We start from the raw sequence: 17,892 nt of genomic DNA on the forward strand, positions 1-17,892 counted from the left end.
AAATGACGAAAAATTAGGTGTCTATTTACTTGTGACCACTCAGTGTAGAACTGTATGCCATAGCCTAAAATCAATATGGGTATGATCATAGATGATTAGCTCCCTTTCTTCATTGTAATGTAATGTAGTTAACGTGATTACTTTGGTCTTTAAATAATGGTGACTTGACGACCAAACTACAGCCATGAGTATTTCGGATGAAGTCGGGAGAACCACTTTTGTTAATGTAATTAAATTACCGATTTACATTTCACTCTGGCTGAACGTTAATTCAGTGCAGTATTCTTCCTTTACTGCTCCACAGTTGGTTCATAAATAAAAACCCCGAAATTGAGATTCACACACGAAATATGTTTCTCAATTAAACGCAGGCACAGTGTTAGAGTTACTACTTGAATTACATAATGTACAAAATTAAGTACTGAATGGGGAAAAATGCGATTATAAATATACACGTTTCATCATAGGTTTAATTAATAGTTCTCGGTAATATTTGAAATGCGGACAGAACTAGCCAAACGGCCATGATGTGTCATTTGTCTTTATAACACAATGTATCATAAGTGAGCGAGAAAACAAATTAAACAATTCGATAAAAGACATTAAAGAAAATTAAACGCAATATCAAATCTCATGAGATACGTTTTATTTCAACATCTAGTAATAATGTTGAACTTAAGGTTCATACACGTGTTACGAGATGGCAGCACTTTAACTTGTTTCATTCACAATTACCATATTCTTTTATACATTTCCTGGGTACACTTAAATACAGGTTACTTGCTAAACGTGAAACAGATATTAAGTAGTATTTATGGTTTTCTCAACACAAGGCTAAAAGATAGACTTAAGCATAATCGTTTTTCTGAGCTACACGTAATAGAAAGTTACACAGTCACTCCCACTTCTTACCATTAATAATCTGTAACTCATTATGTTTGTTTTTTTTACACACCTTGAAAGTTTTTAATCTTTGAATACTATGAACCTGAAATAATTTTTGCTCGTTTTATTTTTCTACGGTATTTTTATTATTCCAGTGCAATTATTATTTTTTGTCTTGTCCTCTTTCTCCACTATTTATCATTATTTTTCAAATTTGTTGTAGGTACTCCAATTTTTTTCAGTTATTGCATTAGGACTATTTTTATCTAATTTTTTTAATATCATCAGTTTCTTTACATTCAATAATTTTTCTCACTTGGCTACAAACTTTGGTGTCAGTTAGTACATGTTTGTTTTTAATGCATGTACTTGATTATCTAAATATTCAAGATTAGTGGTTTAACAACTTTTAAATATTTTCCCCACTGTCTTCATATGATACACCTTCTTTATGATGTATTCCATCGCTTGTAATCGAATGATCAACATTTCTCTCTTTTTGCAACTTCTGAATATCAAATTCTTTTTCATCTCTTACTTCAAGATTACTTTTTTCATGTGGGTTCTCAAACACTTTATTTTTCTCGAATTCTTCACTTGAATTTTTACCCTCAGAAGTGTGTTTTATACTAATTTTTTCTTCCTTTTTGCACAAGGAGGAAGAGGTCTTATGAGAAAAAAATTTACTGGTTGTATTTTCTGACTGAGTTATGACAAGGTGATCTGATTCAAAAGAATCTGGTTTATCAGATCTCATATTTTGTTCTGTGTTAACCAAACACTGTTCCTTCACTTCACAGCTGTTACTATAATCATTACACTGTGTCTGTTTGTTTCTTTCTTTTGATTTAGAATTTGCTTTACTTGAGCCAAAAATTTCATTTTCGTTAGGAATATTATCATCCTCAACTTTGTTTTCTTCTTTATTTGCTGGTACACTAGTTTCAGTTGTTTGGCAGGTAATATTTGGAAATTTCTTCTTTGAATCAGAAGAAATATGTTTTCTTTTATGTCTTTTCTTGTTTTTGATTCCCTTCATGTCTAAAGGAACATCCAGATTTACTTCTTCATTTCGATGCTCCTCCTCTTCCTGTTCAAGTCCTTGAGCTCGCATGAGCGCTTTGATGGCACGAGCCCGCATTTCTAGTTCTAAGATCTCCATCTGAGTTTTAGTGAAAACACTCAACCAGCCTGGATTATCAGCTGTTGAGAGAGCAGCAGGATCATGTTCTTCAATCTGAGTTGTTGAGACAGCAGTACTACTGATACCTGATGTACATTTGGCAGCATCATTAGTTTCTTTAAGTTGTTTCCCTTTACCTGGCTGAAAATAGATGCAATTTATGTAAGTTAGGTAATAAAATTTGGAAACTAATAATCAAAACTCACACTGACATTCATAGGAACACATATCAATATTTTCCAACATTTTATTCTAATAGCTTTAATACCAATTTCTAACAAGAATGCACTTTGTTACATACATTAAGTCAAAGTTAATAAGGTTGTTTAATCAATATTGGAGTATATTATTAAATCGATGTTAATACTGAAGTCTTATTTGAAAAGATATTTAAAAGTTGTACTAAGAACAAAAGTTTTAACATTTTACTAGCAAAAAGAATAGGTATTTTTTCATCTCTACTGTAACCTTATATAATTGTTTTTGCCAAAAATTTAAAACTTTCACTTCTCTCACTCTGCCTCCTCTATTTTTTTAGACAATTTCAAATGCATTTATAGACCACCCAAGTTTTATGTCAAGTGGTCTTACCCAAATCTATTCTTTACGTATTTCAGATTAAATTTTTTACAAATGTATGTAATTTAGAGAAAAGGGTAAGTTATTAATAGCATATATTTTATTTTGAGTTTCAAGTGTTACATTTAAAATGTTAATTTACAAATAATATATTCTCATCACCATCATGAATCATATTCAACCCATGACAACATCAATGACCATCATTTATTAACCCTTTGGATGCTATAATGTCCGACTTGACATTTACAGTCATTTGGTGCAACAAGTGAACTTACCACACGGTGCCACAAAAAATTTTCCTCATAGTCCAACAATCGAGGTACTCACACATCCTTAAATTTCCACCCTAAGTTATGTGTGTGCATACTGTACATCACTGAGCAAAAGAGCAACTAGTGGACTTGGATATTCAAAACATACCAACAAAGGTCAAATTCAAATTTAACTTGTTAGTGTATAATTGACACTTTTCAAGAACCCACCCAAGATTTAATTACACGCTCAAAGGGTTAAAGTTTTTATTAGACCACTAGGATGAAGACTAGATGACAGAAATAAGCAATTTGATAGTAATCATTGCTGGGCCCTAGGCCAGTCACTCCAGTCAACTTAAACATCTGAAATGAAGGAACACTTTCAACATATACATGTAAGGATTTCATGTGGGTAGCTCAGGTATAGGATGGAGAACTTCAGATAAGACATTCATGTTGCTTATAGGAAATTATACCTAGTTCACATGTCATCGAACAGACAAGGTTTGCAATTTTACTTCTCAACAGTAAACAATAATGAGAATAAGGAAACTAAACATGCTGAAGATAATTAATGGCAAAAACAAAATACGTCAGCACTGTCTACAATGTTATATGTATATAGATTAAAAATAGATGAACAACATAGAAACAAAATAAGATAAAAAAAGGAGGAAATACAGGTACACTTTTTTTTTAAGAAACAAAAAAAAGATCATGTATCCAACATCCAAGCTATCCACTCATGCTGCACATGTTTAGTTAATGATAAAAAAGTGCAAGTCAAATTCAAAGGAGACTTTTATAAAAATGATATTATGCTTAACTATTCCTTACCACAACTGTGTTAGTATCTGTATATGCAAGTAATATAAGAACATTAAAAATTCATTATAGCTAAGGTAATAAATTGTTTCTAGAAAAAAAAAATCTAAATAACAGTTACAAACACAGTCATTTAATTCTAAATGTACTGGGTTGGTCCACTGGACAGAGCCCTTATTGGAGATATATGTTTACTATAAATTCTATAATACCATATTCACTTAAAATATCTTCACAAAATTTGGTAAGCTTCTAGTAAACATTACAAGTGTGTTGTATACCAAAATTCAAAATTCTACTAAAGATCTATCCCTGAATTTACTTTAGTCAGTATGGCTCAAACTCTGACTAGTCTGAGTATAAAATGATTTTTCATGTTAATAATAATACTTTCTTCATCTCACAGTTTTCATATTTCATCTACATAACCTCCAGAACTTTCTAAATGAATATTAAAATTTTTCTTTCAGTTAGTTTCTCTACCCTAACACTATACAGGCTCAGTCCATTTGACCGACCTCGTAACCATCACAATAAAAACAACAACCAAAATAAAATAAATCTAAATGACCCTTTTTTTTTTTACCTTCTAGAATGAGTGCAGATGTAGCAGAAAATTATAATTATTTATCCTAAGTGTGTCCAACTACTAAACTTGTACAACAAAACATGATATCATCCACTTAATGCATATGTCAAGTTATGGTAAACAAAATAACACACATGCAGCTTGTGAGCATACCTCACTGAGAAATACTTATCATTTAATTTTCTTTTTAATTTATGTTTTCTTAACTACCCTAACTTTCTGCTTTTAAAACTTTAGCTATTTCTATATCAATAAATACAAAAATAAAAACAAAAGACAAGAAATTTAGTACTTTCTTAGGGATCTTGTATTTTTTTGTACTCAAGTCATGGTAAAATTTAACCATAATTTTTGGTACAGTTGTTGTTAGTACTTTATCAAATTATTTAATTATATAAAATATTCAACTTAAAATACAGAATAATAATACACACAAAGCATACTACATCCTATAACTATTATAGCTTAACTGTCTTACCAACTAGGCTATAAGTGTGTTGAAATGTTCAAGATAAACTCAATGATAGCAACTTTTAATCTGTAGGCCTAATTATTCAAAAGCTCTCATGACAATGAGCTAGTGTTATACATAAGTTAGTAAATTAAAATATTTCATTTCTATAAGTTTTAGATAATATAATAGAAAACATCATGGAGAATTGATGACATTTTTTCAAAGACAGTATATGATAGAAGGGCATGGCATGATGGTTTGACTTTCTGGTTTATATCTCTGTAAATCAAGATGACTTGAGGTTATGAAACTAGATAGATTTATAGTAAAATTAATTAAACTTTGACTTTCTGGTTTATATCTCTGTAAATCAAGATGACTTGAGGTTATGAAACTAGATAGCTTTATAGTAAAATTAATTAAATTTTGAATGTAACCAGTAAAACATTGTGACATTCACACTTGTACACATGGGGTTAAAAGTAATATTATTAGAATGTCTTTTGTTCATCAAGTGAACAAGTACATGTAGGAGAAAAGGACTTTACAGAAAACCTGAAATGTTTAATGGAGTGACAATTTTACAAGGAAAATAGAAAACCTGAAATATGCTGGAGTGATAGATTTTGAAGTAAAGAGATAACATGAAACATTTTTTGGAGTGACAACTTAAAATGGGAGACAATCTGAAACACTTGCTGTAGTGACAATTTTAAAACGAAAAAAAAGACACCCTGAAACATATTGGAGGGAAGAGCCTGTTACTTACGTTTCTGTGAGTAAAAATAGTACAACTATTAAAAACATACCACTTTCATCTTTCGATACTGATTAACACAACTTTTTTTTTCAGGGGATGATTTTGTCTTCTTATTTCTTTCTCCAAAGATTAAGTTGTCAACTTCCTCTTGGTCCACACACATATCAACCACTTCTCCATTTACAATAATACCAACTTCATTTTCATTGTCTGATGGCCCCTGTAAACCTGTCTTACTAATAATAAAACAGGACAAAAATATTAATTTTGTCTTGCTTTGCAACCCAGTTTGCAAACTGCTGGATTATCTTATGTAGGATGTACTCTTTTATATATATAAAAAAAACTAAGTTAAATTTATAAAATAATGATCTTAAAATGTTAAAAAACACATAATAGCACTACCAAACTTTGGTAACCCCCCCCCCCCCATTCCCTCAACTAAGCATAAGTTCTAGAAAATTGCCAAGTGGGTTATTAGCTGTGCAAGTTTAGAAATCCTTATACTAGTCAGAGACTTTTATACTAGTTAATTCAAAATATTATAAAAACGAAAAGAGGTTAGGTAGAAGATTTTTGTGAAAATTTCCTTCTAAACAAATATTTAGTCTGAAAAAATATTCTCTTTCATTTTGGCCTACACCACTGGATCAGGTAAAGTACCATTATACCTCGGTGGATTTATTCCTGTGAACAGTGTTGGAAAGCTTTTTCTCAGTACTCTATATCCTACTCTATAATAACAGTACATCAGGTTTGGGGAATTCCTTGATATTTTACTCTGTTCAGTAGACAAGCAAACAATTCTCCTACCAATAGATTTCTCTACAATAACAACAAGTTACAATGTAAAGAATTCCTTTATAATTTTTCTTCTCAATTTTTTGTAAGATAAAAGGGTTAATTTCCCTTTTGGTTTGACCTACATAATCCTCTAGAATAAACCAGTTTTAGGTTACACCATCAACACCCCCTTATCAGTAACAAAAGACTAAAATTACACACAAGAATCAGCAATCTTTTTATGAAACAGTAAAGTTAATTACTTTCAAATGGTCTTTTCAGTAACTTTTCTCATATTACTGTATTCCAATACAGGTTATTAGTTGAAAGTTATAATTTTCCTATACTGAAAACGTATTTCTGATAGGTACTTACCTCATCTCACATAAATAGCTATTCTTGTTCATTGCTGCCCTGCATGTTTCTGCATGCCACAAAGCTTTAAGCTCCCACGTGTCTTACAATCGATTGATTCAAATGCATCTCACATGCAAATCATCATGTGACAACCCTCCACCAATAAGAGTGTGACACACTCTCCTGACACATGTGACTCCATCTATTCAATTCTACCGAACTATCACTTCAAACTTTGGCAGAAAATGGAAGCACCGGTTTTGAGTGGGGAAGTAGGTTGGGAAGTGTAAGGGGAGGTGGATACCTATCTGAATAACATTTCTAGTGTAGGAAAATTATAACTTCCGATACAGTACACTACTCCCACTCACAAACATAGCAAGAATCCCACACTAAATAGGTAGAGAGACTGGTGCGAGGGAAATAAAGAAGCATCCAAAGGACACCCTAAAAGAGTAGATCCTCACAGTAGAGTACTATACATGGGAGACTGCACCACTTCTGTACCAGGTATACTCTTCACCCAATGTAGAAAAGAGATGTCGCAGATATGGACGGAAATTGGGAGGAGCACATCCAAAAGGGAGAGAACAATCGATGGATAGGAATCCGACCTACACTATATTGAAATCTCAATCCCCTAGTGTACATCAATGTGGGTGTGAGTAAAAGGATGTGCCTCCAGGTGTAGAGTGGCTAGGGCATGACAGACCATACACAGAAAGTCACCTACAATCCAAAACCCAGTCATCTTGTGGGAGTAGGAAAGAAGATCAAACTGTCTTCACCTTAAGTTCATCAGATTGGAGGGGATCTCGTACTCCCTGATTTATGAACAGGACACATGATAATAATGTGATAAATTGATTGACGATCCAGGAACCCAACATCCAGTATCATAAAGATTGTTTTTTTAATGTAATCCATCTCATGTAAAACCCACAGACAGGAACCACCAATAGCACAAGAACATTCTCAGTACAATAAGATCATCGAGGAATAGCATCAGAAGAAGAACCATATGAATCATCAAGTGCTTCCATCATGACCCACAACACTGATGGAGGAACAAGAGTATAATTGAGTGAGGAAATATAGCCATGTGTAACACATGTGTGAGGACTTAGGTTGATTGATTCAGCTCTAAATCCAAAACCCAACCACTGGGAACTGACATCTATGAGGGGGATGAAATGTGGGATCCCAATCAGAGCAGTGAACTGCGATTTTAACAGCTCACTCCAATGTTACATAGTGGAGGACGTCTCGTCATCTACACCAGCTGAACACCACCACCCTACTTGCAACTGGATGGTTTGAATTATTTTGAATGTATACGTTTATTTTATTATTATTATTATCACATTCAGAAGGATGCCTCCATAGTCCACCACCCCAGTGAGCCCCCACTGGACCAGAACCCAGCAGGTAGTCACCGGTACTGTTGGTGACATGTCCATCTGTATTGAATAAAACAACGAGCTGAGGAACCCCTGGAGGGAGGAACAGATGAAGGCTCAGAATGTGACAAATGATCCACCAAAGGTGAAAGGGTAGTGTGCTGGCACCCTCAACTATCTGAGAAACAAAATGCTCGGCATGAACCCTAATATCCAGGGAAGGGGGAAAACGAAACACTGAGAGGATGAGGTATCATGTGACAAAGAAGAATGGGGATAATACGAAATATGGGAAAAGGATAAATTAAAACATACCTGAGAAATTATGTCTACAAAAGCCATATTAGGCCTACCTGACTCCACAGTAGGGGCAAAATCAGGTGGCAGTAAAAGGCTGTCAAAATCATTGTCGACCCGAACAGTGTTCAGCATGTTCAGGAGGAATGGGGGCAAGATCAGGTGAAGCAGGTTGACTCATATAACAATTGATCTCACAGCAGATGATAGCCGATAAATCCAAAGCTGAGTCACTCACAACTGTAGCTTGTGTGATTGTGTTAGTAGAAGGCATGACATCCGAAGTAGTAACATGAACTTTTGAATTCATTGTGTAAATTGAAAATCAAACACAAGTTGTGAATGGAAAACAAATTTTAAAAATTGGCAGAAAAAGTTATCTTAAAAGTGAACTGTGAAAGTAAAATTGATAACAAAATCTTTATCGGAAGAAAAAACTACTAACAAAAAACTTAATAATTTCAAAAAAGTACTGCCAAACGAGAAGTGATAGTTTGTTAGAATCGAAAAAATGAAGTCACGTGCATCAGGATAATGTCGCACTAATATTGGTGGAGGGTTGTCACATGATGATTTGCATTTGAATCAATCAATTGTTAAAACACATGGGAGCTTAAAGCTTGTGATATGCAGAAAAATGTTTTTCATATAGAGGGCAGCACTGAACGAGAATAGTTATTTACGTGAGCGGGGATAATTTATCATATCAGAAATTAGAATAACTGGTTTTTCTACACATTATTTAATCCTTAGTAGCCAGAGGTTCCCCCAGTTAGGAACATATACAGCCAAGTACAACATTCTAGTGCTAACTGATACTAGTATTTAACTATTTAGTTGTTAACATTCTCTAAAATTAACAAATGCACATAACAAAAGCTTTCTGTTGTGTAAATATCTTTAGATTAATATATTTTAAATTATAAAAAACAAAACAAGATAACTGAACATTAATATCATTTCATCAGATTGTGAAGTATCTACTTTTCAACTTCCCAACATGAATATCATCCTAGTCAATATTCTAGCTGAGGATCTTTCTATAAGTGAACTTTAATCCTGAACTAACTGGTAAATGTCTCAAAATGCTCTAAGGCCACATATAAATTAAAAATTTTCTACTATTTTCAGGTAGTCAAGTATAACTAAACTATTCTACACTACGTTTTAGAATTTTGTTTAAAAGATTTATCATTATGATTTAGATATTTATCTAAGTATTTTCCTTTGCTACTTGACCCCTCCTCTAGTTTTCCATATCTTTTATTTAATTCCAGCTCTCTGATAGGAAGTAATACAGAGAACTGCTTTAGGTATGTAGTGCTTGTTTATTCCCAGTTCCATCATTCTTTTTATCTCAGCTACAATGTCTTTATGCTTATTTTACATAACAAGTTCATCATGCAAAGTACAAAGTAAACAATTTTCTGAATTTACTGACTGGGTATCATCTTTAAATTTGCTTTGTGTCAGCAGCCAAAATAAGATAGCGAACTCTAAGGACTTTTAGTTTACTCATATGCTTCTTTGACAAGAAAAAAAAATTGATTTGTTTAGTTTTTACATTACATTCAGAATTTGATTAATATGTGTTTTAGACCACTTGCATGATACAAATGATTTTATGCTGTCATGTTTGCTTTGATACACATCTACAAGTTTGCTTCTTGTGAAATGTGTAACAAAATCTTTAAAAAGATATAACTGGTAATTTTAGGGCAACTATAGAAAAACAAACTTCATAATCAAAATGATTAAACATCTTTGAAAGTACTTATCTCATGGAAAATAATTTCAACCAGGCACACTAATCTTGTATTGTTGAAATAAAAGTAATAATGGTCTGCAAAAAAAAAGTGATTTGGGTATGCAATTTAACACAGTTCTGAAACACTGTTCAGAGTTTCCTGAGTAAAACTTTAGATTTTGAATGTGACTCTGACACTAGGTTTTCTTTATAATAACCTTTTACATTAAATTAAATAATATATAAAGCTATACCTACAATGGTATGTTATTGTATACTTAAACAATACTGACTTGCATCTAATGAATTGTTTTTTACAATACCTTAAAATGGGTCCATCGCTTGTAGAATCAGCTGCCTGTACTTCTCCAACAAATTTATTCTTTGATGCAAATTCTCATGTAACAAAAAATATTTAAAAATATATTAATGCAGACAAGAATTAGGTACCTATAAATGATATTCAAATCTTTTACACACTGGTTAGAAGTAAAGGAAGGATTCACTACCAATAACATAAAAAACAATAATTTTAATTGAGTATGCATAGCAAAGAAATGAATGTCATTTAAATATGCACCAAAATAAACAAGGAGTTAGAAAGGTTAAAAAAACCATTTTCAACAAAAGACAACAAGCCAAAAGACAAGCACATGCAGTAACTCAATAAAAGTAAGAAGAAGAAAAGAAGTCAGCTTTCAGGACAAAGATGATGCTAGAATCTAAAGTTACATAAAATTTATTCTGTATTTTCCATATCAAGCACTAATACTAATCTTCATTTTTCAGTTTTTTCCTTTTAATAGTCAGGTGACAATGACGTAGTCTTTTTCACAACTGTGGTGTGTTTGATGATTTTTATTAATTTTTTTTAACCAAACTAAATTTGTCATTAAATTTCCAGTATGTGTTCACTTTTCTAATGTAGGTTATGTAAAAAGAGCTATTTTTAAACCTGTTAAATATTTTTGCAAGCATTCATTATGGTTAATATCTTAACATCCATCATTCCAACTGTTTGATTGATAGACCAGGCAGTACGAAATGACTCTTAACAAATATGATTTACAAAATGTTTCAGAATTATGTACATGTGGACGTAAAAATATCCTTTATTACCTTTATTAGGAATAAAATACAAAACATACATTTAAACTCAACTTTAACTTGTCACTCTGTTTACTATCATTCATACTATTGGATTTTCTTTATGTTTCTAACTGTAACTTAAAAACTTCTCAGAATACTGGTGAATGCATTCCGTATAATTTGACTTGCCAGTACACTGTATATTAGTTTTAACTATGGGTGAAACAAAATCCTATACATTACTGGGTGTTAAATTGTTTGGTCTATATATTTGTTTTAAATAATGTTATACTGCTGTACTGTAGGAGACAAAATATTCAGGTTTGTATCGCAAGCTGCCAATCAAAACAACCCCAGTTATGAATCACTTTATTCTTTGCTTACCATACCGTGTGAATCAACAAAGTGGAAGTGCCGTAACATTTCAGTTTGATATATCAAAGCCAAAGCTGATGTTAATTTTTCAGAAATTCCCATCAAACGGCACATACAGTATTTTAACACTTTGTCCTGCATATATCTCATACATATACACTTTGTAGTAGGCTGTTCATGACATGTGGAATCCACCCGGTCAGTGCCAACAGTCTAGTAAACTAGACTAAGAGTACATATGTACAGTACATGCACTGCACATTTAGCACTGAGCCAGTTACGAATTCTCTCAATACAGACTTGGTCCAAAGGATCAATCACATGAATGTTTTTAGTTATATATACTTTAAATATTGTAACTTTTAACACAGTATATGTATCTTCACAAAATTTAGTAAACATTGCAAGTCGTTTGTACACAAAATCAGTATTTTTACTAAAGATTTGTCCATGAATATACTAAGTTTGAGTGCAAAATGATTTTCATGTTGAGATTATAAATACTTTTCTTCATCTCAAAACTCTCAAATGTCATTTGCGTAATGTCTAAAACCTCCTAAGTATATTTCAAGTATGTTTTCCCATAAAACTTTCATCGTTATTATTTTCAGTACACTACACAAAGTTGATCAATTTGACTGACTTCATAATCACCAAAAAAAAATATCTAAGTCATCCTTTTTTTTTTCATTCCTAAAATGACTTCAAATGGTAACATGAAACTATGTTTGTTTATCCTAAATAGCTTTAAATTCTTAACAGTATACATCAATTTATGCTTAAATTTTATTGTTTTATTGCCTTTGAACCATGTCTAACTACTAGTGTTATTCGTACCATTAAAAATATAAGTTGTAAATCAGTTGGGAAACATGCGGCTCATGTTATGTTATAAAATTACATTACCCACATGCTACTCCAACTTGTTTGGGTGCGTGTCTTGTGAAAAATTGTTATTATTATTAATTTTACCTAATCTAACCTAAAGCATTTCCTATTTTTACATTTTAGTTACTTGTATAATAAGAAATAAAGAATACACATGAAAAATAAGAAAAAATTCTTACCTGGGTCTTTTTTTTTATTAGCTGTCAACTGCCTATGACATTTAACCCTACTTTTTTATACTAATGGTAGTAGTGCACCAAATAAATTGTATTTAACACTATTGACACGGGTATCCTTTACTGCACATGACACAAGGTTTTTGTGTCTTACATTCAAATTTTTATTAAACTACATTTTATTTACATTATATCAATTAGTATAGCATAAAATAATAGCTAATAATCCTTATTTTAATAGTATACAAGTCCTTGATTCTATAAGGCAATATTTTACAAAATCCTGAATTTCTCATAGTGTAACACATTTTCTCTATGTATCTTCTCTTCTCTATTTTATCCACACCTCTCCAGTAACTATGAAATTAAACTTAAATTACTCAATATAAAATCATCATTGACCAGAAAAACCATAATTTTTATAGCCTTCCATTTTGTTTGGTTACAGAGCTATCAAACAGAAAATCAGACCCCCACCTGCCACACTCTCTCTTTCAAGATTTATTAATAGATATCTCTTATGTTTAATTATATATTACCTATAACCAATATAAAGCTAAGGTTTTCATCTTTCAAATGACATGTTATATTACATTGTTTTCTGAGTAGATAATCATCAATTTCACTTGTAATACAACTTTGATTCCCATGGGGATCAAAATGGCAAGTTTGGATGAATTTGTAATGGCTCTAGTTGCATAAATAGAAAGCCAGAAGTGTAGGGTTAAGTGTCATCGACAGTTGACAGCAAAATGAAAGAATACTCGGGTAAGTACTTTATTTCTTGTTTTTCATGATTATTTTTTATTTATTATTATAAGAGTAACTAAAATGTAAAAATAGGGATATCTTTAGCTTAGTCAAGGTTAGATTAAGTAAAATAAATAATAATAATATAATAAAAATATTTCTCGAAGCATGCATGCTAGGAGCTCGGAGTAGCTCGTGGGTAAGGTAATTCAATAGTATAACGCGAGTTATAACCATTTTGTGCTTGTTATAGTTTTCATACTATAACTTTTAAATTAGTGAGTGTATGTTAACAAAATTTGGCAGATCATCAGTAAACATTACAATGCTTTCATACGCAAGATATCAATTTTTTTTATCAAGTCTTAAGATTTGTAAAGCAATGTTTTTCTATGCCTTTTTTTCCTTTTTGCATGTTGTCTATCCAACATGCAAAGTAATTTTCATTTTAAGATTAAAAATACTTTTATGCATCAGAAAATTTTCAAATTTCACGTGTGAAATCTTTATAATGTCCAGATAGTTATTAAATATTTCTTGAGAAAAAACTTTATATTTCATCTGTTATTTTCAGTAACTAATCTCTGTACAGGTTTGGCAGATTTGACCTACTTCGTAACCATAATAAATTAGAAAATAAATATAAACCATGCCTCTTTCCTTCTAGAATGACAACAAATTATAACACGAAAACATAAATGTTTAGACTAAATAGCTTAAATCTCATAACATTATACATTTAGCTGTGCCTGGCTAACAATACAGAAGTTACTAGGATGTAGCACACATGCACTCACATTACCATATCCAATTGTATAAAACTGACCTTTAGTCTTTACAAAGTGACCTGTCTTGGCTGTGTTTTAATAGACTTGTATTTTGTAAAATACAGTCACATTTCAATTATTATACATTAGATATGTATATAGATTATTGCTATTTAGAAATAAGTTATTAAACTTATTTTTCTTAAAACAAAGAACAGTAAATAAAGAAGTTAGGAAACAATTATCTCTTCTAGTTACAACCTTTGTACTCGATTGCTACTTGACGTAGGTTCAAAAGCCTTACATTTCTCAAGTTGAGGATATGAAACAAAATAATTTTTCTAGGTTCTACATATACAGATGAATAACTAAAAATCATAAATTAATATATCAATACCACAGAATTCCACTATCATTTATCAAGCTTAGTAACTAATCTGTATTTCAGTCTAAAAAAATAATGAAATTTTGAACATATTAAAGACACAGTCTACCTTCTTGAAATCTTGGCTCGAGAGAAAGAGATGGCATCCTAAGAATTTAAAATAACTAAAAAAACCACTAGGGGGACATTCTGAGCTTTCAATTGGTTATTCATGTCATATGTAGAAGTACGTGTATATAAGGGAGCATTTCCAAAAATGGAACGAGGTGGAGGGGTTCCACTGTGTTTGATTTATTACATGAGCAATATCTTAGCAAATAGAAATGATAAGAGGTTCTTATTCTATATTCTAGCTTGTCAATATCAATACTTTGAGTTCTTAATTCGTACAAAACTATAGACTTAGTATTTTGACATCATATATTAAGTCATCATGAAATTAATTTCACTTTTTTAGATGAAGAAACCCGAACAACTTATATTTCAAAACAAAACATGTATTAAATGAAATAGTCTCCATTCTTATGGATGATACTTTTCCATCTTACAATCAGGTTGTTAATGCTGTGATTAAAGAAATCACTTGGCTTTTAAGCAAAAAACATGTCAATGTCCTCTTTAACCTTCCACACTTGCATACGTTTTCCCATTAAGATGGTATTGCAGCGAATGAAAAAGATGGTAATCTGATGGTGCCATATCTGGAGAATATGGTGGTGGTGGGTGGGATTCCAAACCCAACTCCATAATCTTTTGTTGCATCAAGTGAAGGGCTTGATTTAAATGTTCCAGTTGCTGACTATAGATCTCTGCATTGACAGTTCACTGTGGATTGAGGAGTTTGAAATAAATTACTCCTTTGGAAATGATGATCATCAGAGTTTGTGAAGCACCTAAACATCTTATTTATGGATTTATGGAGACATGCAATTTCAGGGCCATTTCATGAGTGTGTTGCCTTGGGTTAGACTTAACAAGCATCTTCTGAGCTTCACTATCAATTCCAACATGTCAGCCCCTGCCATCACAGTTTTTATAGCTAAAGTCACCTGAACAAAAATTGCCAAACCATTGTTGACACTTACAAACATTCAAAACATTTCCATAAACTTCTTTGATATTCTTTGTGGCTAGAGGCATTGTTCCCTTCTTGTATTCAAACAGCATTACACGCCAAATGTGTGTTTTATCATGTGCCATCACTATAAGGGATTGGAGTATACTATACTTTACACAATATATAGACTACACTAACGTGACATTTAGGTGGCTCATTCAACTATTATATGTGATGTGCATTTTATGGTGGGTGGTTAATGAAAGTGTTCCAAAACACAACATTAATTTCTAATTTGAACCAGCGCTGCATTCAACATATCACGTGATACACAAAAATCTATGTTTAACTGTTTTTTTTTAATATTTACTTTTAAATTAAGAAATTGAGTAATATATAATACTAAAATATGAATTATAATCTACAGTTTGATACAAAACTTATTGACATAAATTCATGAAATAGTAGTTCAATAACATTTTGAATGTGAGTCAAGAAACACAATGACATGGCCTTTCACCCATGACCCATCATGAAAATCACTTCGCACATGGACTATTCAAAACAAATACTCTATATATATTCAAGGACAAATCTTTATTTAGTTTATTAAAAATACTTCAATAAAAAATATGATTTTTTGTAAGTGAAAGACTTATAATGTTTACTGAAAGACTGCCAAATTTTGTTGAAATATACAAACTATATTGAGAGTTAGCAGTATCAAATCTATAAAAACTTTGAATGAGTATAAAGAGGTCACATGGTCAGTCAAATTAACCAAGCCCGTGTTGAGAGAGTTAATTAAATAATACTCCAAAGAACACAGAATAATAACATGCAAAAAGCAGACAATGTCCCATAACTGTCACAACTTTTCTGGTTTTCTAACTATGTGACAAGAACCATTACAAATTCATCCAAACTAGTTGATATGTTTCCTGTGTGAATGAAGCTTGTACAGAAAGAGAAATAAACACTTTTCTTTACTGAAATCAATGTAATATAAAACATCACTTGATTGATAAAAACCTTGGCTTTCTATTTGTTAAAAATAATACAGTATTAAGCATAAGAGAGAACTATTAACAAATCCTGAAAGAAAGGATGTGACAGGTGGGTGTGGCAAAAAGGGTCTTATTTTCCATTTGATGGCTCTGTAACCAAACAAAATTGAAGGCTATGAAAATTATGCTTTATCTGAGCAATAACGATATTAGTACTTTAGTTAAATTTTGAATGTAACTCACTAAAAACATTGTGATATGCACAGTAAAGTATGCTTGTGGTGAGAGAGGTAATTACTGCTGAAATAAACTAGATTAATTTGAAAAACAATTTATGGAAAACATGTTCAGCTGCAATATTGTCAAGTCACTTCTTTCTCTGGTTGATCGATTGTTGCATTATTTTGTAACAGCTGAGGTGTTTGGTATATCTTGCAGTTTTACTTTATATACCAGTAACTATTTTGTTCATGAAATGCCAAGAATGGTACAATTAAATATTAGGGTCTGAAGCTGAATAAAAGTGTTATTATAATAAAAACATACCATTTACGTCTTTTTAATTAGTGTATGTCTTTACAAAGAGTTAAGACTTTTAGTGTTGGATTTAGTTGCCATAATGTATTAAAAAGATGCTAAGCAATATCTGCTAATTGCTAATCAAATTCAATAATTATTAGCAGTTTCTGCTAATCAAATAAACCAAACTATTCGGTTCCCTGTTCTGAGTAACAGGAGTGTAACTCAGAAGAAGAAATCGGTAAAACTGATAGAATTTGAAAATGGTATTTCCTGGTATATAATGAGGTTGCATATAAATCTGTATTAAGCATGGAATTCTGCATCTCAGATATATTCATATACATTATGCATACTGTGTTTTTTTTTAATTTTCTATTAAGTCAAGAGATTAGTTGATATAGAACAATATTATTATTTTGTAAAGGAAAAACTTGAGTCTATTTTTTTAATTTTATGGTAATAATTACTTCCTAATGGAATCAATAAAAAATTAAACATTAAGATTCTACTGAGACGACACATACAAAACAAATGAATACTATTTATTTTAAAAGGACATAAAATATTTTATGGAACACATAATTTTATTGAGCAATAGAAACTTGTCTTAAAATCAGCCACAAAGTTTTAGTATCAACCTTGTATAAACATACACAAGATTTCCAAATTATGACAAAATTTTAAAATTTCATCATATTATTCATTACATTTAAAAACAATACAATGATGAAATATGGTAATGAATGACAAAGTGGATACT

General features: G+C 31.4%; 1 protein-coding gene across 15 annotated transcripts in view; it reads right to left on the reverse strand.

The window, feature by feature from the left end:
• Positions 1–624: 624 nt before the first annotated feature.
• The window catches only part of LOC106457435 (caspase activity and apoptosis inhibitor 1-like), a 39,669-nt gene continuing 22,401 nt past the window's right edge, over positions 625–17,892 (reverse strand). For all 15 annotated transcript variants that reach the window (XM_013916848.2, XM_013916849.2, XM_022383364.1 and 12 more), the window contains 3 exons: positions 10,440–10,512; positions 5,582–5,768; positions 625–2,209 (listed from right to left, as the gene is read on the reverse strand). In XM_013916848.2, the coding sequence (XP_013772302.1) occupies positions 1,295–2,209; positions 5,582–5,768; positions 10,440–10,512 (1,175 nt within the window). In that variant the 3' untranslated portion in view covers positions 625–1,294. The remainder of the gene's footprint in view (positions 2,210–5,581; positions 5,769–10,439; positions 10,513–17,892) is intronic.

This window comes from Limulus polyphemus, unplaced genomic scaffold (assembly GCF_000517525.1).
Source record: "Limulus polyphemus unplaced genomic scaffold, Limulus_polyphemus-2.1.2 Scaffold330, whole genome shotgun sequence".
In the NCBI taxonomy this organism is placed as follows: Eukaryota; Metazoa; Arthropoda; class Merostomata; order Xiphosura; family Limulidae; genus Limulus; species Limulus polyphemus.